Raw genomic sequence first — 22,927 nt, 5'->3', positions numbered from 1 at the left:
ATTTTGTTTTAGAGACATTTTGTTTTTTGTTTTATTTGTTTTTCCTTTTGTACAGTTCTTTTATGGTTTGCAATTGCTTTTGTTTTGTCCATGTGTGCCTTTTGTTATTTAGTTTTTTTTTTTTTTATCTTTTTAGGTTTACTTTTTTTTTTGTTACTTTTTTAACCATGTATTTTTCATTTCCTCTTCACTGCATTTCCTATTCTTTTTTTTCTCTTTTGTTTACCATTTCTTTATTTTCTTTCTATTCTTTCATTTTTCACCTTATTTATTTACTTTTGTACATTTCCTTTTTCCTTTTTTCCCTTTATCAATGAACCTGTATTTTTAATTCTTTTTTCTAATTTTTTTCCCTTTTGCACTTTTCTTTTCTTGCATTTCTGTCCCATTTGCCTTTTTAGTTTTCTTTTCCTTACCTTTATTTTCTGTTACTTTCTTTACTTTTTACTTTCCTTACTTTTTTCTTCCCCCCATTTTCCTTTTTATTTCCTTAGTTTTATTTTTTAACCATTTTGTGTTTTATTGTTTATTTTGTATTTTTCTTTCCTTTTCACATTTCCTAATTTTTCTTGGTGATTGTGTGTATATGTCTTTTATGCCTTTTTCTTGTTTTTCTAGTTTTATTTAGTTATATAATTTATTTATTTGACTTTTTGTTCATGATTTCCTTCTTTTTACTTTGGTTTTGTTGTTTTTTTTTTTTTACTCTTTCACCTTTCAGTTTTCCTTTCCATCCCATTTGTTTATCTTTCCCTCTGGCTGTGTGTGTGTGTGTGTGTGTGTGTGTGTGTGTGTGTGTGTGTGTGTGTGTGTGTGTGTGTGTATGTGTGTATGTGTGTGTGTGTGTGTCACTTCTGATCTTCATTGGTATTGTGTGATAATGAAGTGGTGTGTTATAATCTGATCATTATACAGAGCTGCTTTTCTTTATCGTTTAGACATTAGTGGTTGCGTTCTAATCCTCACACACACACACACACACACACACACACACACACACTCTCTCTCGCTCTCTCTCCTTCAGTCCTGCTCCCGGGAGGAAACAGAGTAATTTATCACTGTATAGCCTTAGGGTTTTACACACACATACACACACACATACACACACACACACACACACACACACGTGCACACGCTCAGCAGGCCCCAGGTTTTATTGTTCCCTTGTGGCAGATGGGCTGGCCGCTCTGCACCACTGGTTTTGATAGTGCCTCACTGTCTTCTCTTTCTCCCTCTCTCTCACACTAACACACACACACTTACACACACACTAACACACACACCTACACACACACTCACTGGAGTGTAGAAGTGTGTTGCTCACTGCTTTGTGGTTGTATTTATCGATCCCATTGGTGACCTGTTATTGAAAAGACTTTAAGCTGTGTGCACGTGTTTATGTGTGTGTGTGTGTGTGTGTGTGTGTGTGTGTGTGTGTGTGAGACCTGTGTCATGATTGCATGTCGCCGTTAGGTCAGAGAAATCTCCTCGATCGTTTCGCCGACTGCAGAGCCTGTTCTGGTTTCAGATGGTATCGTTTAATCGAGCCGTCCGTCACCCGCTGCGGCTCCTCCCACTGCAGACCGACTCGCTCACACACTGTGCGATTGCAGCACGTGACATACGTGATGAGCGCAATTTTTGTGTCTTTGTTGCACCATTTCCCACAAACCCCCTCCTCCCTCGCTCCGTGCTGCACTAGTGAGTTTATTTTCATCATTTTCCACAATGAATTCCCTGATAGAAGCAGCAGTTACTGTAGCTCTAATGTTTTTTTTTTTGTCATTTATTTTCTACATTCTCGAACTGTTCAATAACACATCTGGAATTAGATAAAATAACAGCAAGAGTCAGTTGGTATTTTAAGACATGTGTCAGCTGTTCTGGATCAGTTCTTCCAAGAACAGTATTGTGTCAAGTGTATTTGCGAAACATTTACATTTAGTCATTTGGCAGACGCTCTTATCCAGAGTGACTTACATTTTTATCTCATTACACATCTGAGCAGTTGAGGGTTAAGGGCCTTGCTCAAGGGCCCAACAGTGGCAACTTGGTGGTTGTGGGGTTTGAACCTGTGATCTTCCGAACCGTAGTCCAATGCCTTAACCACTGAGCTACCCCTGGCCGAAACCCATCAAGCACCGTGATGAACCTGTCTCTCATGAAGACCTTCCCAGGAAAGCATTTCGAGTCACCGGCCTCAGAAATCACTAATTAGATCAGAGCCGTGATGAAGCTTTACAGAGCGTAAGTAGCAGATACGCCTGAATATCAACTGTTCAGAGGAGATTATTGTATATTTTGGACGCCTTCAGTATTGTTTTATAATGTAGAAAGAAAGAAATCAGGAACAACCACAGAATTAGAAGGTGTGTCCAAACTTTTGACTGGTAGTGTACCAACAGTGCATTAAAAATACAACACAGAGCAACTTTTTCTAATTCCTACCTGGAACCTCAGCACTTCTCCTAAACCTTTTAAAATTAAGATTTAATTATTTGTCACTTGCACTTTACAGCACAGTTAAAAACAACTTTTTTTCCAACTTATCCTAGTTAGTCAGAGCGATCGCTGGGGCAGCCAGAATACAGCCCCACTGGAGCAGATAGGGTTATGGTCCTTGCTCAAGGCTTCGATAGTAGCAGCTTGGCGGTGCTGGGGCTCGAACCCCTGACCTTTCAATTCAATGCCTTAACCGTTCAAGTCAACACTACCCCTGGTTTGCAGTCATGTGACTACTGTATAACCAAACAGAACCGAAGATGATTATCTGATTTACTTATCGGATTACCAGATGTTTAGATAAAAGAGGGATCTACTTTAGAATCTTCTAGCTTCTGTTCTGCTAATTATTTTCATTTGCAGTATGTTAGTTTGGACCTTATAATTTAAAAGAGAAACGAACGTATGAAAATGAATAGGATATTAATTTGCAGGAATTAGATTTTTTTTTTTTTCCCCATGATTACTTCAGATGGTGTACAAGCATGAGATTCTTCCTGGAGGTGGTGGCTTTTTATAGTGTTAGCATGTGCATTAGCTCATGCAGTTACAGTATATTCTAGACGATGCGATGGAATGTGCTGTGCTTTATGGTTAAAAATAATATAAAATAATATGCAACTAGCACAGACATTGTACACGTTCTAATCAATACAGTAGCTAGCCAACTATTTTGTGGTTGAATCCCAAATAGCGTAAAATGGAAAGCTATGTACAGTAGGGTGACCGATCCCCTTGTTCCTCACACCAAGTAGTGCCTTGATCAGGGATTAAGGAGGGATTTGACGGATTCCGAAGCAGTTAGTAATGAGACAAAGTGTTGTTTAAGGAGACAGATGTTAACAGATGTGTTTTCTCGCTAAAAGTGGCTAGTTTCTTGCTTGGCTAGTTTTATATGTGGGTTTAAAATGGAGCGTTCAAGATGTGAGAGAACCCACGACTTTCAGCTTCAATTTAAAGGGTTTGACAAAAAGTGTGTCTTTCAGAAATTACAGCCATTTTCATACATACACCCATAAGTAATGGAACAAATGGTTGGCAGGCAGTTGCATGGCCAGGTGTTGCCTATTCCCTCGTTCCTCCATGACTAATCAGGCAGATAAAAGGCCTGGAGGTGGTTCTGAGTGTTAGATTTACATTTGGTTGCTGTTCACTTGAACCCTGAACATGATTTTCAAAGAGGTGTATATTCAAATGAAGGAGGCCATCATTAGGCTTAAAAAAAAAACCCAAAATATTAATAATCCCATCAGAGAGATGGCAAAAACATTGGGAGTGGCCAATACAACAGTTCGGAACGTTCTTTAAAAAAGGAATTAACTGGCAAGCTCAAGAACAGCAAAATGACTGGAAGACGAAGGAAGACAACATCTCACACACATTCACAACATACTGTACATGTATAGCCAAGTCAAGAACACTCTTAAGGAGGTAGACGTGTCATTGTCAAAGTCTACAGCCGAGACCAGTTTTTATGAATTAAATATGGGCGCAAACCACCCTCAAGAACAGAAAGGCCAGATTCTTTGGACTGATAAAGCCAAAGTTAACTTGTACTAGAATGATTGGAAAAGAAAAGGTATTGAGAAAGAAAGGAACAGCTAATGATGCAAAGTACACCACATCAGATCTGGTGGAGGCGTACTGTAAGTGTGTCACTATAAGAAGAAGAAGCTCAGAGGTGGTGGTGGCTTGGGTGGCTAAGTGTCTAGGTTGTTTGGTTTGGGGATCTGAGGATCTGGTGGGTTTGAGCCCTGGCGTTGATGGTTGCCGCACCCCATACAACCCAACCACCGCATGCAGTGCTGGTCCCAAGCCCAGTTGGGAAAGTGGCAGGGTTGTGTCAAGAAGGGCATCTAGTGTTACACCTGTGCCAAGTTGTGTGTGGGTTGGATGGTCCGCTATAGTGACCCGATTGGACGGGAGCAGCCAAAAGAAAGTGATACTAATTGCAATGGATTAGCTATCCATATCACTCTTTCATCATTAGCTAGTTTACACGCGGTACACATTGTCATTTTGCCTAGCAACACTTTCCTCATTGCTTTAACGATTTAAATCACAAATATGTCACTTGTTTGCCTTCTTGTAAATGAAAAAGAGGAAAAAAAGCACAAATCCCTCTTGAACACGGCATTTAATAAAGATCATGAATGTAACTAGAGTGGCAAGGATGTTGTCATGGTGACCGAACGATTCCGTCCTCTATCCAAAATGGAGGATTTGATAGGCATGCCGGCGTCTCACATAATCACCCCCCCTCCAGTGTAACCCCGAGTGATACACGGAAGCTCATTGGAGCGACTGAGCTCAAGTGCAGTTTTTCAAGGCACAAACTTGCATATGCAAGAGTGTGTGTGTGTGTAAGTGTGTGTCCTGTTTTCTAATGGCAGGTCAGGCCGAGCTCAGTCAGGCATGAAATCAGGCTGCAGGAGGATGCTGTCATCACCACAGAGAGACAGACAGAGACAGACACATGCAGACGGACATAATGAAGGATGCACCGAGGAAGTCGGCTCTCAAATGTCGTATTGGTTTATTTAATTTAACACCCTGCGTTAAAGGGTTAGTCTTCTTATATTACCAAATCTTACAGTTCTTTTTTTTTTTTATTAAGAAACATGTTATTTGCATATTAAAGTATTAAAAGTTCATTTATGAGTGCATATAGAACGTCACTTCCGTTACAGCACCCAGCTATAAACAGCCGTTCTGTTTTTCTTAAGAATAAAAAAAAAAAGGCATGAACCAGTGAGAAACAGGTGCAGATGATGAGAGACGATCAGCAGGTGATTAGTATGTTGGAGATGCTGAGTGGCCGGAACAGACGAGAGGGGAAATGAGGTTGCTGCTGAGGATGTTAGATAAACAACAATCGGATCTTTAGACATTTGCAGCCGGTAAAACATTTGTTCCAATTTCTTTAATTTAATCTATATCATTAAGCTTAATATTTAATATCTGTTGTTGTTGGTCTTTCGGCTGCTTCCTCCAAGGGGTCGCCACAGCGGAATATCCAGTCCGCACAACAACATTAGACATCTGCTGTCTAATCTAACACTTTAAGGAATTAAATCCAGAGTCGGGAAGGAGAACTGCGTCACCTATTGTTCACTTTATCACCGCTGATAAAAATCCACACTTCATTTCAGCGCACTCAGTTTATCTGTTAGATTAAATCTGTAGCCAGAGCCGGACAGATACGGCTTTTGTTTCCGAGGTGAGCTCCAGAATGACCCGGTGCTTACAGGGAGGCTCTTTCTGCCCCTCGCTAATTCAGGCGGCGTGTTCTTGGCCCCGTGACGCACGGACTCAGCCGAGCCTGAAATCAGTCCATCATTTCAGTCCTCATTATGTTCGCCACGCGTCGTTACGCCTCATCAAAAGTAGCAGACTCATCATTTTTACACCCGCCTTTTGTGAAAAGGGGGTGGGGAGGGGTGGGGTAGGATGTATGGAGGGGGGAGGGAGGTGACCAAGCGGGGAAGAATTCGAATTGTAAAGAAGACAGAGACCCACGGCCTTTGTGGCGAGTGAAAATCCTTGCAAAGTGTATGTAGTGAAGACAGTCGAGTTTTCCGCTAAGCACTATTGGCATCCTCGTTCTACACGAGGAGACTCTCGGGAATCTTTATGTTGCCTGTGTGCAGTTAACACACTTTGACGGGGTAAGAAATCATCCTGTAGGCAAAATGCTGCTGTTAGTCCAGGACTGAAACTCTGCTTGATGGCTGCAGTGCTTTCACACCTGCAGTTTATTGAAAATGCGGTAAAAAGGGGGAACGTGAGGACAATAGCTTGTCTTTTTGTCCTTATTGCTGCTTTTACACTCTCATTTAGGACAAACACTGACTGCTGATTTATAATAACACACATCAGGGTATGAAGTGTAGTATTTTTGTATAAAACCACGGCATAAAGCACAGATTTTTAAATTGAAATTCCATTCAATAATGAATGACGTCACATTTATTGATCATTTATGGTGAGATGAAACATTTAAGAGACAAGGTTGTCTTTTAGTTCATAGCAACACTGTCACTGTTCATACATTGACATTAGCTTTACATTTGCGCATTTGGCAGATCCTCCTGTCTACAGGGTCGTGGGGGCCTGGAGCCTATCCCGGTCGACTTAGGGCAAGAGGCGGGGCACATCCTACATGGGGTGCCAATAATTTTTTTTAAATCTAATTTTAGTTTAAGTATTGCATTGAAATTTAGTTCACCTTATACAACCGAGTAATCTGATTGGATTAATGGAATTCCACGAGTGCTGATATAGAGCATAACAGCACTGGGATGCTTCACTATATGTAGTACTCTGCATGAAAAAGGTGTTCTAACAGTCGTTAATGAAGCTAACTGTGGGTTGCCAGCATGGGCGAAAGTAGGTCAGGGCGGTCGTGAGAGGTTAGAGCAGCTGTCTGCCAAAACCCACATTCAAAAAAAAAGAATACACATCTGCATCGAATTGCATCGAAACCGTCTTTGTTGTTCTGATCACAGAACAGCCAGTTGGTCATCAGCTCCACGCTAGTTCTGCCAGCCGCGGAGGGTATGTGCTAATGGAGCAAAATAGCTGGTTAAATAAACAAACAAATCATAATAGTGTTCGCTGAAAGAGAATGGCACCTGAGGTCGTGACATTGTGTTGAATATCGGCACGGCTGTGACATCTTCAGATCCCACATCACAGCTGTTCTGATATTCAGTACAACGGCACAACCTCCCCTGTGCTATTTCTTAATTGATTAAATACCATGTATTATGTAAAAGATTATTAGCTGAACTTAATAACACCTGCAACATTAATGTATGTTTGCGGTAATGAATTTGAAAACAATTTGTTAGTCAGAAATTATCCACAGTCCAGTAATGTTAAAACCACACTGTCTTATCGGCGCTTTCCGTCCAAGGCTACTGTGTCCTCAGTCACAGCTGTACAGATGTGATCGTATTTGATCGGGAAAAAGGTTAAACTATTAACGGTGCCTGTTACAGTGAGATATTTATTTCAGAGCTAAAGCGTGAACTTCGGATTAAACGCAGAGGACTGCTATCCAAGGGTGTCGCTCCATCAGACTGTTTGGTCTCCTGTAAGCAGCACAACGAGGACGAAGATTCACTTCTGATGAAGAAGTAAAGACAGCGGTGCATTCGTGGCTCCCAGCTCAACCGAATTTTTTTTTTTTTTAATGAGGGAATATTGAATATTGTATTGAAAAGACAGAAGATTATTTCGCAAAATTATGTATTTTGTCTTTTCTAAAAGTTAATAATAATTAATTCTACAGCCAGAGTTTTCGATTCACCCTAGTAAATGGACACGTGTCCTCACCATCACTTTTGTCATTTCGCGAGCTTTTCTTACATTTTTGTCTTTTTAGAGACAGAGAGAGAGAGAGAGCCTTTAATTGATATTGAACATAACTAAACCTCATTTAAATATTGTTTCCGCCGCCTCGTTTGCAGATGACCTCGTTTAGAGTGGACGGCTCATCTGCAGCAGCGAGTTAGCCACGCTGTTGTAAATCCTGGGCAATCACTGTCACACATCTGTATCTGCATCTAAAGACACAGATATGAATGTTTTTTGGTTTTGGTTTGTTTGTATGCCACTGTATGTGTTAAGGAATGCCAAAGAAGAACTCAGATGTTCACTCTGCGAGACATCTCTGTCAATTTGTCCAATTTGACTCATTCAGGATTCTGCAACAATCTTTTCCTTTTATACGTCTTTCACATCCTGTTTTCTTCTTGTCAGGTACACAGGAAAATACACACACATATACACACACACACACACACACACACACACACACACTCACACACGTGTCAGGAAGCAGCGCCCTGCCCGAGTCCGTGTTGAGATGAAAGGGAATGTGACAGCGGTGTGTGTTTGTGACAGCGAGAGCATGCTGGGTAACATGAACGGAGGAAACACAAGGAATCTCTCGCTTCGCCAGGTTTCAGGCCGGACACGTCACGTGTACGGGCTACAAGCGCATGTCAACAACAAAGTCCTGGACATTTTGAACAATTGATTTGAGAAGAGATACAGAGATGGAGAAGAACAGTGTGACAGAAAGAGAACGGGATAGAGCGAGAGCAGCTGGTGTGTAGTGTGTGTGTGTGTGTGTGTGTGTGTGAGAGACGGGAAATGCACAGAGGAAAGAAGGGGGGCCTGGAGGCTGCAGTCTCGGCTAATTACTGCTCTAAAAATCATGATTATGCCTTTCAACTCGACTTGTCAGGGGAGAAAAGATGGTGTGTGTGTGTGTGTGTGTGTGTGTGTGTTGGAAGGCTGAGGTCTTGTCGATTTTCTCTGTTTTTGTACACTTTAGCCAGACCGTACCAAATTCCCAGTGCACCACATGGCACCATTTGACTTCAATGTTTCACCTCATTTAATACATTATAGTCTTTTGTGAATGTGTGTGTGTGTGTGTGTGTGTGTGTTATGGTTCCTTACACCTGAGCTTCTGCATGATAAAAAAAAAAAGCATTTATAGCATACGTTTTTGTTTTGTCCACCACACACACATTTGTAATTCTCTCTTTATAGTAAAAAACTATTTACAATTTAAGTTTTCAAGGTAAAAAAATCATTATGAGGACCAACCAGAATCAAACCTGTCACATGGGGACCTCATTAGGAAATACAAACGTGACAAACACACACAGTAATGAGGACCTTATATTGAAATAAATATTAAAGCTATACTTGAAATTTACATTAGCAAAGCATTTTGACTCACCTTTTTTTATAACACTTTTCTTGTGGGGACCTGACAAATGTCCTCACAATGCCGAAACTGCTAGTAATTCCTTTCCTACGGTGTATATATGAAACCATGAAGATGCTTAGCAGAATTCAGGAATGTTTAGGGTTAAGTATAAAAACGACCTCTTATGGAATTATCCTCGTTTTTCTGTCTTCTTTTTTGGTGGGATATATACACGTGATGATATATACTAAGGCTATTCATTTATTTATTTATACTAATTTAGTCGTGTCCAATTCCTCCCCCTCACTATGGGGCTCCCACATTAAGGCTACTACTACCAGTCAGTCGGGAGGATCGAAGACTTTCACATGTTTCCTCCGAACCACGTGACGCCAGCCGACTGCATCATTTCGAACTGCTCGCACACGCACCGTTGGGGGCGGCGTAACACACTCAGAGGACAGTGCTATTTGCTCCTTCCGCTTGCGTGAGCTCACAGACGCCCCTGATTGGTTGTAGAGCCGTGATTAATGTGGGAGCACCAAGTACCTCACAGGGCGAGCACTTTACCACTGCGCCCACACACACAAACATACACACCCAACTGGCGTGCCTCTTAGTGTGATGATGTCATAACACACCTGCTATAAGTATTTTGGTGATGGTTAGTCAGTTATGATCCAGGCCACAATCAACAACCCAAGCACAGGAAACAATAGGAAACTGTCAAGAGGAAAATGTTTGCCTTTTTTTTTTCTCAACTACTCATTGAAGTACTCACCCCAGTGCGCCCTGGATTATGCACTCTGTTCCATTATGTCCCTTTTTCCCCCTCAGTCATAATGTGTGGATCCTGCTTGTATGTCTGTGGGATCGTGCGCGCCCATGTGTGTGGTTGGTTGTGTATGTATGAGTGTGTGTGTGTGTGTGTGTAGTGATTGATTGTGGTAGGGAGATATTTAAGCCATGTGAAGTGGACTAAGCCAAGCGGAAAATGAAAAAGCTCTGCGTCCCGGCCCTGTTTAAAATTCCAGGTGTCCACGCACGCGCACACACACACACCCACACACACACACTTAAATCTATCTACAGTGTATATTACTCCACACAGAGTCAGTATTGTGTGTGTGTGTGTGTGTGTGTGTGTGTGTGTGTGTGTGTGTGTGTTTGGGTTTTAATGCATTTTTACCCAAGTATACATTTTTACACTTATGAAGACTGAATGATTAATCTTTAATAAGGTTCAGGCTCATTTGCTGTGAAATGAATTTGTTTTATACTGCTCTCAGTCAGGTATGAAATCATCCTGTCACCTCATCAAGCCTTTAGCGATTGATGAGTCCCTAGATTGCTGTTCTAGGTGACTTTCGGGGACTCGAAAGCAGGCAGGAAATTTATCAAATTTATAAAACCTTCTTTTAAACCCAAAAGTTGTGCATCAACTGTGTCTGAATTCATGCTACAGCTTCATATATAATGTACAGGCAGCTAGGGATTAGCTCATTAGCATCAATTTTGCTAATCAGGCTAACCAGATTTCCGTCATGTTTCAGCTCTGTGGCAACAATAAGAACACACACGGTTTTACACCTGACGATCTAACAACCTGTCGACTCCCAGGGTCTACAGAAGGGGGAGCGGGTACGGTGGCCAATCAAACAGTTATTGGGGCAGGTGTCGCTCCGGGCCCTTCACCAGACACAACACTGGTCTGATTGCATCTGCATTGCTAATGTTTAACTCCGAGCACTGAGTCTGAACCAGAACGAACCCGCGGGCAGAAATGACAGAGAGCTTAACCAGGGCACCTTCAGTTAATATGATTTATTTTCTGCCCCTTGACGTTGCAACAGCATGATTTTTTTTTATGTTTGTTTGCATTATTCTGTCATCAGCAGCATTAAAGTTCAACAAGAGCAGCGTTTCTTAAGTCTCTCATTAGCTCACCTGCTGAGTTTCAATTTCTTGGATTTGGTTTGTATTTTTTCGCAGTTTTGTTGCCTTGACCTTTGTTTAATGGTGGTAAAGGTCCTCTCTGAATGGTCTGTTTATTTATTTGTTTATTTATTTTGGATTTGTGCACAGGTCCGGCGGCTCAGGGCAGCCCTCTGCTGGCTGCGTTACCTGTACAGACTCGCCCACTACAGACACCTCTGGAGCTTAAGAACTTTCTGCCCTTCAGACTCAACGGCTCCAATCCACTCAGCCTCTTTCCCAACTTCAATACGGTGAGTCTGAAATTTGACTTTTCGAAGCATGTATGAAACAGAGCTGCCAAACTGCTAGTCTCCCGGCCGCTCCCATCGAGGGGTCACCACAGCGGAACATCCGATAACTTCCAATTACTTGGCACAGGTCAGGCGTACAACACAACCCTCCCATTTTATTTGGGCTTGGGACCGGCACTGCGACAACCCATGTTAGATGTTTAGGAGATAAAGTCAGAGAGGCCAGAGAGGATTGAGGTGGTTTGGACATGTTCAGAGGAGAGATTGTGAATATGTCAGTGGAAGGATGCTGAGGTTGGAACTGCCAGGCAGGAGGTCTAGAGGAAGAACAAAGAGGAGATTTATGATTGCAGTGAGAGAGGACCTGAAGTTAGTTGGTGTGAGAGAAGAGGATGCAGATGTTAGGGTTAGATGGAGGCAGATGGTTGCTGTGGCGACCCCTGACAGGGAACAGCTGAAAGACCGAAAGAAGAAGAAGACGTTAGTTCACATGTACATCATATGGAGCTTTCTTCTTGGAGCTGTTTTTTTTTTCTCTGTATCATCTCACCAAGTATTCCACATCTCACTTACAGTGTGGCTACTGTATGTAGTTCCACCACTGAGTTGAGTGGTTATTGTACATATTGTATCTTACCTTGTATACTGTACCAAAGTAGAAGGCCAGTAGCTCCAGTACTCGAGCGACGTACTTCTTACTGCGTGTATTAAAATAAGTCTCAAAATGAGCAACGTGCAAAGTCATAGCAGCATACAATATATTAGACATGAACACACAGCATCAACATAGGGATAGATGACCTCGTTAAGGAATGGGTTCTAAATTCCCCAGCATTCGTTTGCCTTCAGTAACCCCTTTTTCATTTTGAGGGGGGAATCCAGAGCAAATCCTGGCCCTGAACCCGGAAAACACGTACCCCTTTTCCACTGCTCGGGTTCCCGTGCCGGTTCCCAATTTTGGAACCAGTGCCGCGCTTTTACACAGAAAAAAATTGGTGCCGGTGCTCAAAAATAAGCACTGAACCGGCCCCTAAACTCTGCTGGTCTAGTTGCGAGAACCCGTGACGTCACGAGCGGTGGGCGGAGTTATAGGGAGCATTAAAAAAAAAATGGCGGAGAATAACCAGTAAACTGACTTCGGCCATGGTCGTTTCTGTTTAGTGGGCGTGGCCTGTGACGTATTATCATGCAGCTCCCGCTGAGCTCCTGTCTAGTGTAAATGCGGGCCGGTGCTCGGTGGTTCCCAGTCCAGCACCGGCCTAACACCAGTGTAGTGGAAATGAGGTAACAGTGATGAGATCCCAGTCTATTGCAGTGTACCATGGACACACACATTTGCAACAAATCTCAAATAGCTAATATTACTATACAGACATGGTGAGATGGGATAATACTTAAAATATTAATATATATATATATATATATATATATATATATAAAAGTATAAGAGGTGTTCAAGTCAAACCAAGACTAGTGCTTTGAAGTTTAGTGTTTTTTCTCAGTATGCCAGAGCCGTTATCTGCTTCACGTCTGAAACCCTGGCCTCCCAGGAACTCCTTTAACAGCCCAAACATGTGGAAATGACTTGGAGCGAGATTAAGACTATAAAGGGGATGTGGCAATAACTCCCAGCTGAGTTTTTGTAATGTGCAAGTGGTGCTGGGACATGATTGTGTGTACAGTTCCCACAGACAGACGCGTCTCTTCTGCAAGCTGATGACAAATTATGCGTTGATTTTCAATCAGGATTTTTTAGTTCAGTATCCAGAGAGTTACTGTATAGTCAAACTGTATACAATGTGTGTGTGTGTGTGTGTGTGTGTGTACATTGGAATGATAAATGCACCTGTCTTGATTACAAAGTAGCTGTCAGAGACCTGCTTCTCTCCTCTGTAGTCGACCCCTTGCCTTATTTTCTTTTCATTTCCTCTCTTATCTCCTATTTTTTTTCCTTTAATTTCAAGACCCTGGAGTGGACCCAATATTTATGTTGATAATTTAGCATTTTTAAGAAATAAGGATGCAAGATCAAGCATTTTGTGTCAAGGTTCTGAGGCTTTTGAAATGAATTTTGCTGGCTCTGCACCGAGTAATGCACCACAGACACACACACACACACACACACACACACACTTTCACACAGACAGACAGTGAGATGTCCAGTGCACACATTCTTGAGTTCCTTAAACAAACAGTGGTCCAGGAGGTTTCCTGTTCCCATCGAAGGCTGCACAGCCAATACTGGGCCCTGTGCATGTGTGTGTGTGTGTGTGTGTGTGTGTGTCTTCCCACAGCGGGTGTTACTAGGAGAAAGTGCTCGTCCCTCAGGTTTAAGATCACACTGTACACTTTTGTGCCACTTTTGTGTGCTGAAAGCAAACAAGCCGAGGCCGTGCCGGAGCCGGAGAGAGCCTCGGAGAGAAAGACGAGAGAAAACAGACACAGCAGGCTCAATATGTTCTTCCATCACAGACGTCACTTTTCACACCAAGCAGCAGGACCGAGTTTTTCTGGGTTGAGTTTTGTTGTATTTCTCCCTGAACGCTCTCCCTCTCTGTGTCTCAGATGGACCCTGTACAGAAGGCGGTGATTAACCACACCTTCGGGGTTCCTCAGAAGAAGAAGCAGGTGATCTCGTGCAACATCTGCCACCTCCGCTTCAACTCCACGGTCAGTACTCAGGAACCGTACTGGTTCCTTTTATTGCAAGTGGAAAAAAATGGGATTTCAGTTGCAGTAGATATTTTACTCTATATTAGTGTGTAGGACCGAGTGTTAAATGTGTTGTGGTTCAGTGCAAACGATACACGATGGTATAAAATGCTGTTTTAAACTAATTCGTCAGAACTTAATTTGCCGCAAAGTGAGCACCAGAAAACGAATTAGTGCAGAAACGCTCGAATAAACAGCAGTTCTCAAAACACTTGTTTGTTTTACATTTCTTTTCTTTAAAATTTTTTTTACATTTTATAAAATTTATGAAAAAAAAATTATGTAACTAATTTTTAAATGTTGCACTGAAGCTACATGACAACTATGTTATGGCAACATTACCGATGCTGTTGGTATTGAGTTGTTTAAAAAGTTAGAATGACTTATTTATTAAGTTTAATACATTTATTTACTTATTTATAATTGATAATTTTTTCCTACTTTATCCTACTATTGTTGATTTTTATTGTTGATGATGTTATTTTATTTTTATTACTATTATTATTATTACCATGTTTCTTTATTCTCTCACCCCTATTATTATTAATAAAATAAGATTATTATTGTTATTATTATTATGATTATTCCAATATATTATTATCATTATATATAATGTTATAATATTAATATTATTATTTTTATTATAATTATTATATAGTATTATTATAATAATTATTTAAAATACATTTTCATTCACTTACATACTTCCACCTTGACAGTCAGACACACACACACACACACACACACACACGAAAAATATATGTGTGTTAATTCAAATTAATTCATCATTCCCTCTTTTCCCTTGTTGGTTTATATTTGTTGGTATCTGTTTTTCTTTCTTTCTTTCTTTCTTTCTTTTTTACTCTCCATCTGTTTGTTCTGTCATTCCCATGTGATGTTAAAGTCTTTGTCTGCATTAAAAAAAAAAGAATCAGACAAGCCTTTTTCATGAAATAAACATTTCCTATGTGATTTTGAAGATAACATTAAAGGAATAACACCAACACAGCGTTACACATGCAGCTTCACAAAAACATTCATCTATATGTTTTAATTTAAATGCATCCAGAACTGACCCGAAACTGGGCTCCGGTGGTGTGAGTGCTGAGTACTAGCTGTTGATGCACAAGAAAACCTGCTTCTGAGGCTCATTGGCGCCCACTCCAGTCGTTCCCATGGACATTTAGCGAGAGGAACAACTGATCCCTGGAAATTCAACAGATAACTTCTCGCCAACTGAGACGCATTTGTCTCGGGAACTGTACACACAATCATTTGAGAACGCCAACGTCCATGAACGTCAATGTGGCGAGCCAGCTTTTGTTATTATTTACATTAAAGCAAATTTAAATTGGTGGTTAGGGTGTTGAAGTGCTGACCAGGAGGTCCCCGGTTTGAGCCCTGACGCTGCTGGGTTTCCACTGTTGGACCCTTGAGCAAGGTCCTTCACCCCCAAGTGCTCAGATGCAATCGGGCGTCGAGCTGACAACCCAACCCTGTAAATAACCGCTACAGAAACGGCAGTTGTGTATATCTGGTACCCCATGTGCCGGGTGGCACCTTGACGGAACCTTCCATCAGTCCATCCATCCAAAGAAATCTGAATTGAGCGACGTGGCTCCTAATGTGAATAAAGCCCTAGAAGCTGGGTTTTCCACTGAATACTTCTACTGTATGTTGTACATCACTGATAGACATACATCTAAAAAAACAACCCTTGATTATAAGTATAAAATTACTGTTGTAGTCAAAAAGGCATTAATGTTTCCTGTGATTTTTGTTTGTAACAAGCTGTGGCTACAGATGGCGTCAGCATGCTAGGGGAATTTCCCTTTTCACGTCTGTTGTTTTGCTGAGAAAGTGGAGAAGACTTACGGCACATGGTAGAGCCTCTCGCAGGATTAATGGCAGACACAGTTATTACAAATCATTTGTTTACAAAATGTTCTTCTTAAAAGAGCGTGAACTGTTTTTCTTCTGCTCCTCAAACGGATCTCGTTCCAAGTTGCATTACTATTCAAATCATTGGAAAAACCTAAGACTCGTACTGAACAGGTGTGGTTAAAGTTAAAGTGCATTGTACAGTCATTAATCTGTTGAGGGTTTTTTTTTGGGGGGGGGATGTGAAAAGACAATAATTTACCATTTATGAAAGGACTTTACACCAAAAAATATTCTACAGTTTTTGAGATAAAGAAAAGGCCATTGGTGGCTCAGTGGTAGCAGGTTTCTGGCTTGCCATGTAGAAGGCCCGGGTTCGATTCCCAGGTAATGCCCAAACCCCAGCCGCTGGATGCAGCGTCGGCCCCCAGATAAAATGGGAGGTTTGAGTCAGGAAGGGCATAAAACCTGTGTCAAGTTGTTGGCTGATTGGATGTGGCTGTGGCGATCCAGCCGAGAGATACATAGAGAAAGGCTACATTCACATTACAAGCCACATGGTTCAATTACAATATGTTGGTCAGATCAGATTTGCAAGTCGTGACAGTTCCATACTTACACATGACTTTTATCCCTCATGCAAGATTACGCCTGGGATGGCGCTCTGGAGGATGTCAAGCAGGTAGTCGGCTGTATTTATCGAAGTCCAGAAGAAGGAAGGAAGCCAGCTGTTAGAAGCTATTGCTAGTACTGCTGTGAAATCTCCATGTGCTGAATGATTGATGTTTGCGCCCTGCGTTTGCCCAGAGGGAAAAGAAAAGCACGTTCTAATTCAAGTCGCATGACCTTGTATTGGGGACGTATCCGATCTAGGACTTTATACAGAAGTGACTCAGATCCGATCTGGAAAACATCAGGTTTGTGCGTTCAGACATGCATAAAAAAAAAAATCAGATCTGTGTCACATTAGGGTAAAAATAGGAATCACTTCACTAAAAATCCCTAAAAATAGGAATCACTTCAGGCTGGTAATGTGACTGTAACCTAAATATCAGTCTAAACCTCATGCTAGAGTTAACCCTTTAAAGGACATTCATTGAAATATATGGAAATTTACACTTTTTTCAATATATATAAAGATCTATAAAAAAAAAACACAGAGATTAACTTATTTTTTTTAAACATAAAATTCCTACAAATGCGTTTTTGTCTCAGGGTACTGACACTGGCACTGACACAGTTTCCGAATGTAGTTCCTCGCCTGAATAAGCGTTAGCAGCATCATGGTTTTTTTTCTCCCCCTAAAGAGCTGCAGGACTTTTTCTTGCTCCGTTAATGTCAGATGGCTGGAAACCTGTTGAGCAGCATTTGGTAGGGTTTGTGTTTTTTTTTTTTTTTTTCTTTTTCTTCTTTTTCACAACCAGCACTTGGCTTTCTGAAGCTAATCCACGCAGTGTGTTCTGCAGGGGACAGAAAAATCATTTAAGCGCTCATTAACTCCCTGCAGAGCGTCTCACTTTCTCGCTCCTCTCCTCCTCCTCCTCCTCCCTCTCTCTCTCTCTCTCTCTCTCTCTCTCTCTCTCTGCGATGCTCTTTTTCTGGAATTCCTCCATTTTAAGTCGAGCTCTCTGCAGAGTTGATTTATTAGCTTGTGGAACAAGTCGTGCAAATGATTTCAGACTATTTTATCTCTGATTTGCATTTATATGGCAAGAGGGAAGAAAAATAACGTAGATGTCTTTGTGTGTTTGGATGTGTGTGTGTGTGTGTGTGTGTGTGTGTGTGTGTGTGTGTGTGTGTTCTGTTAACATTCCCTCATACTATTACCGACACTGTTTACCATACCTATTTAATTTTTTATGTTTTTTTTTTTCTTTTCATGTCCTAACTTCTCTTAACTCTCTTAAGCATTATGGGATTTCTCAGTGTTTTAATGATCTTTCATTCTTTCATTCTTTTAAAGCACAACCCGTTTATCAGGGCTGGGAATCTCCACTTACATCACTGTATTATTCAGGTTTAATTCAGAGTGTAATGTAACGGTTCATATCAGTTTCCTACATGGACATAGAATGAAATTTCATGCATGAAGATTCTTTTAATCATGCTATAGATGACATATGAAATTAATAATAATGAGTATAATAATAATAATAATTATTATTATTATTATTATTATTATTATTATTATTTATTGAACAGTTAACTTTTTTTTTGAAAAAGTGCATGATCTTAAAATTTTGTCATTTTATATATTTAAGTAATTTTTATCTATAATGAAACCATGTTTTGTCACAATAGGTGAAATTTACATTATTGTTCTAAATCAGTCATTGAGAAAAATAAATGAATAGACAGACAGATGGACAGACAGGTATATCAAAAACAATTGAACACCGTTCATAATTTTCTTTAAATTGATTAAATTAAATCTCTTTAATCTCTAATGTATTAAATGTTTGTTTTTATCAGCTATTTCATGAGAAGGTTTTAAATGAAAAATAAATCTAATCTACAAAAAAGCTTTACATGAATATTTTATATATTCATCAGTATATATATATATATATTAGGGATGCACCGAAATGAAAATTCTGGGCCGAAAACGAAACCGAAATTTTTGGATGCACTTGGCCGAAAACCGATACCGAAACCGAAAATGGCTTCATTAAAAAACATGTTTAAAATATTTTCTTTTTGTTTGTATTAAAAAAACTACAAATTAATTAAGCAATCAAACTTTTATTGATAATAAATAACAGTAATAAGGCTGTTTAACAATAACAAAACTTGCTTCCAAGTGCTTCCAAACCGCCGACATACTCCGTGTTTGATGCGTAATGACAGCGCGAACGAGACGGGAGGATGGGAGAGGCGTGGCGACAATTTCGGCTTTTATTTTCGGCGCTTTCTTACGTTTCGGCCGAAACCGATAATGCTATTTCGGCCGAAAATTTTCGGCGGCCGAAATTTCGGTGCATCCCTAATATATATATATATATATATATATATATATATATATACTGTGTATATACTGTACACACAGTCAAGCCTGAAATTATTTATACCCCAAGCAAATTCTGACTTAAAGTTACTTTTATTTATCCAGCAAGTACCAGTACCTGTAAACTCATGTAGGCCAAAGGCCAGTCTGTCTGGTCTGATCACAGAAAAGTCATTGTGGCATAAATTTCCCCTCAAAAAGGATCAATGCTGGCAATAATAGCAAGGCACCAGAACACCCAGTGCTCCGGAGCCTGCTGCAGACGAGGCCCCGAAAGGAGCCCACAAACGGATTGCCAGGTCCCAATCCGATCGAGCACCCATGGACAACCAGTTCCGACCATGTTCTGGTCTCAGACACCATGGGACACTCCAGTGATCCTGCAGAGAAATGCCCGGAGAGGCACAAAGGGAACACAAAACCTTGGTGGCTTTAATGCTCATGGTCTTAATGTTATGGCTCATCGGTGTACTGTATATCATAACCACTTTATATAAGGACTGTATTTTTACTTTGGTTTCATCCCTTCAAATGCAGCAAAACAAGTGAATTATAATTAAACATCATTTTAAAAATGCGAATGAGTCTGTTTTTCTGTTTTTGATCTTTATCTTTCATCCTGCCTTTTTGTCTCTCTCTCTCTCTCTCTCTCTCTCTCTTTCTCTCTCTCAGCGTTTCTGTCTGCATTAACGGTGTAGTTGTCAAGTGATCTTTTTTTCCCTGCACATTACACATGCAATTATACCCCTGCCTCCCTGCTGGCTGTATCTCCTCTTATCAGGGTCGTGCAGACCCTGTACGTGTGTGTGTGTGTGTGTGTGTGTGTGTGTGTGTGTGTGTGTGAGCACACTCAGGGATGGATGAATATTAAAATAGATTAACATACACTCTGCTAAAGAAAGCTAAATGTTTGTTTAGCTTAACAGTGATTTTCATGTGTGTATTTCTATAGCATATAAAATGGAATAATAATAATAATAATAATATCTAATTGCTGTATTTATGTGCAGAATCAGGCCGAAGCACATTATAAAGGTCATAAGCACGCACGAAAACTGAAGGCTTTGGAGGCCCAGAAGAACAAGCAGCACAGACGGCAGCTGGACGGCACACACGGCAGCCGAGACAGAGAGAAGGACAGAGACAGAGACAGAGGGAAGACGGTCGCACCTGATCCTCTCCCAGCTCTCCCAGATTCCTGCGCAGTGGAAGCATCCAGTGAGTGGTCAAATGTTTCCCTATAGGGATGTGTGTGTAAGTGTGTAAGCATGAAGGTATTAAACTCCTTGTAGGAACCACAAAGCACTAAGCATAATCACCCGACATAAATCATATAAAAACACTTTGCAGTAGAAAAAAAAAGAAAAAAAAAACATACAAGGAGGAGATGTCAGGGATCTTCTTTTGGCACAGTATCTTATGAACTAGTGGTTTAAAAAATGTGTTGGATTTAATGTATATGGTGAAAAATTTTAAATATTTTGTCTGGGTATAAAATTAAACAGATGAAACAAGATTTAATTTGGTAAACCTAGGGTGATCCGCAGTGGAACCAGTTGTTCAGAATCTGTTCAACAGCCTAGAAATGGAATTCCCAGCAACTCCAAACCATCTGGCAGCGTCTTCTTGAGTTGAAGCTAGCATCGTCTGAACAACATGCACAATCAGAATGGTTTCCTTTTTATGCCTGAAAATGTCAGTTGCACATAATCACATGCCACATTTCGTGCACGCCCCTTAAGGTGATGTGAGTTACAGTAGCTTATTTGTGATAAAGTAACGTTCTGCTAAGCATTACACTGATTCTTCCTTACCTGTGTTCCTAATGTAGCAATGAATCCAAAATAGCTAATTAAATTTCAGGTTTTGAAAAACAATGTAAATTTTTGTAGAAAACAGCGAGTTCTTACTGCGAAATTTTGTATTGCGAAACCCATTTTCCCATAGGAAATAATGTAAATGTATATAATCTGTTCCAGCCCCCGAAAATATCACCGATATCACCAATTTCCAACACTATAATTATATTTTTGTATGTAAAGACAATCAAAACATTTAGAAAAGACAAGTAAATGAAGTCAAATTTGAAATAAATAGACATTAAACCTCAGGTAACCCTAATTTATGATTCCTCTTAGCACTGGCTGCTTTTAAAACGAAACTGAAAATGGCTTTGTTTTCTTCTTGCTACCCTCCTTGATGACATTCTTAGGACCCATGGTGCTCTGTCTTCACTAAATCTTGCAAAAAAACAGCAACGACCAAAAAAGTAAACTGACTTTTTTTTTTTTTTTTAAACTGGCATTCCACTGAAGTTCTGAGACGGCTCCTGGGTGCACGCGCAACTTAACTTAGCTAATTTTTTCCGCTCGGTTCGGTCTCTTGTAGGCTGAAAATTCTTTGTTTGCCGAGACAAACTCTTTGCAAAGTTTCTGTTTGTCTGTGAAGCTCATTTGCTAAGGTACCATTGTACTAATTTATGGTTCTGCCCCCTGGTGTTCCAACTGTGCAATTGCATTACATGAAAGAATAGAATGTTGATTTTTACATTAGCGCCACAATTCAAAGGTGATCAACGTGGCATTTTTGCATTGTTAATAATTTGTGATCACATTATCACAGTTTCCTGGCTGAAACGGAAATATATTTACTTTGAAATGAAATTCTTTTTCTATAGAGCAATGTGAGTTTTAACTCATAATCTTTATACTATACTATGATTTATACTGTATCTCTGTCAGATTATACTACTGAAGCTCAGCTCTGATTGCTGGTCACCTAAAACAAACCTATGCCGTTCCCCCCCTTATCGGCAATCCCAGGAGGACCATGGAAATAATTTTGGAAACCATTATGCAAAAAAACAAAAAAAGCAGTGATTTGGATGCAATAATTACACGCAGTGGATTGTTTCAGTCTCGCCAGACCACGCCTCACCTCTGAGTTGTTACGGTAGTGTTCGGTGCTTACATTGTGCTTCTTACACGAGGATTCAGAGCAGCATAAAGAACTGAGGCATTAGTTTATGAGCAAAGTGTTCATCATTAATGTCAGTCTTGTCCATTTGCAAATTAAACAGAAGCCTGAACTTATCAAATCTCACGTTAATATTCCACCCCATGCCTGCTGAGGCACTCAGACAGGAAGCATTGGGGAAAAAAAAGAAGAAGAAGAAGAAGCAGATAACATAGACGGAGACAGTGACTTGGCGGCTGAGCTGATTAGCTTTTGCTCCTTTCATAGTGCCAATAATTTAAATACTTTTATGATAATTAGAGTCCGGCGCTGGACTTCATTCTTCGTTCTCACATCAAACATGATTGTGAAGTTGTTTGTTAGAACAGTGAAAAAAGCACGCATATTCTAATACTGTTTTGTATGAACACACACTGGGGCTTTAGCTAATCATTGAGTGCTTCCATGCTTAAACACACACACACATTTAGGCAGCTGATTACTTGATGAAATTAGCGCTGTTCAGTTATTAAGGTTGCAGCTGCAGGGGCCAATCAGCACGCATTAAGCATGTCAACTGCTATTAAAAGCTGAGAGGCACGACAAAGAGAAGAGCAGGTGAGAGATAGAGACGGACAGACGAGGGGGTGGGGTTGAGTGGCTAATCACCTCTCACACACAGTCACACACACACTCTTCATGCTGACCATAAAGTATTCAGCACTGTCCCTTAGAATAAAAATACAGAAAAAAAACAAAAAAAACTGTGGCTTGTGGAAAAAAATGTGATTTAACCAAAAATTGTATTTACAGTGTATATAAATAAAAGAGGTTTTGTCTGTACATTAATAAATGATATCTTTATGTGTAATACAGGACCCGAAACCAGTCTCAGGGAATTTTATGTCTGTATGT

General features: G+C 40.4%; 1 protein-coding gene across 2 annotated transcripts in view; it reads left to right on the top strand.

Annotated features, from left to right (window-relative positions):
• znf385c (zinc finger protein 385C) overlaps window positions 1–22,927 on the top strand; it is a 96,134-nt gene that overhangs the window by 62,369 nt on the left and 10,838 nt on the right. For both annotated transcript variants that reach the window (XM_053515065.1, XM_053515066.1), the window contains 3 exons: window positions 11,318–11,460; window positions 14,026–14,130; window positions 20,068–20,275. In XM_053515065.1, coding sequence (XP_053371040.1) covers window positions 11,318–11,460; window positions 14,026–14,130; window positions 20,068–20,275 — 456 coding nt within the window. The remainder of the gene's footprint in view (window positions 1–11,317; window positions 11,461–14,025; window positions 14,131–20,067; window positions 20,276–22,927) is intronic.

The sequence above is a fragment of the Clarias gariepinus genome, chromosome 16, assembly GCF_024256425.1.
Source record: "Clarias gariepinus isolate MV-2021 ecotype Netherlands chromosome 16, CGAR_prim_01v2, whole genome shotgun sequence".
NCBI lineage: Eukaryota > Metazoa > Chordata > Actinopteri > Siluriformes > Clariidae > Clarias > Clarias gariepinus.
Note: the sequence above shows the minus strand (reverse complement) of the source record. Positions and strands in the feature narration are given on the sequence as shown.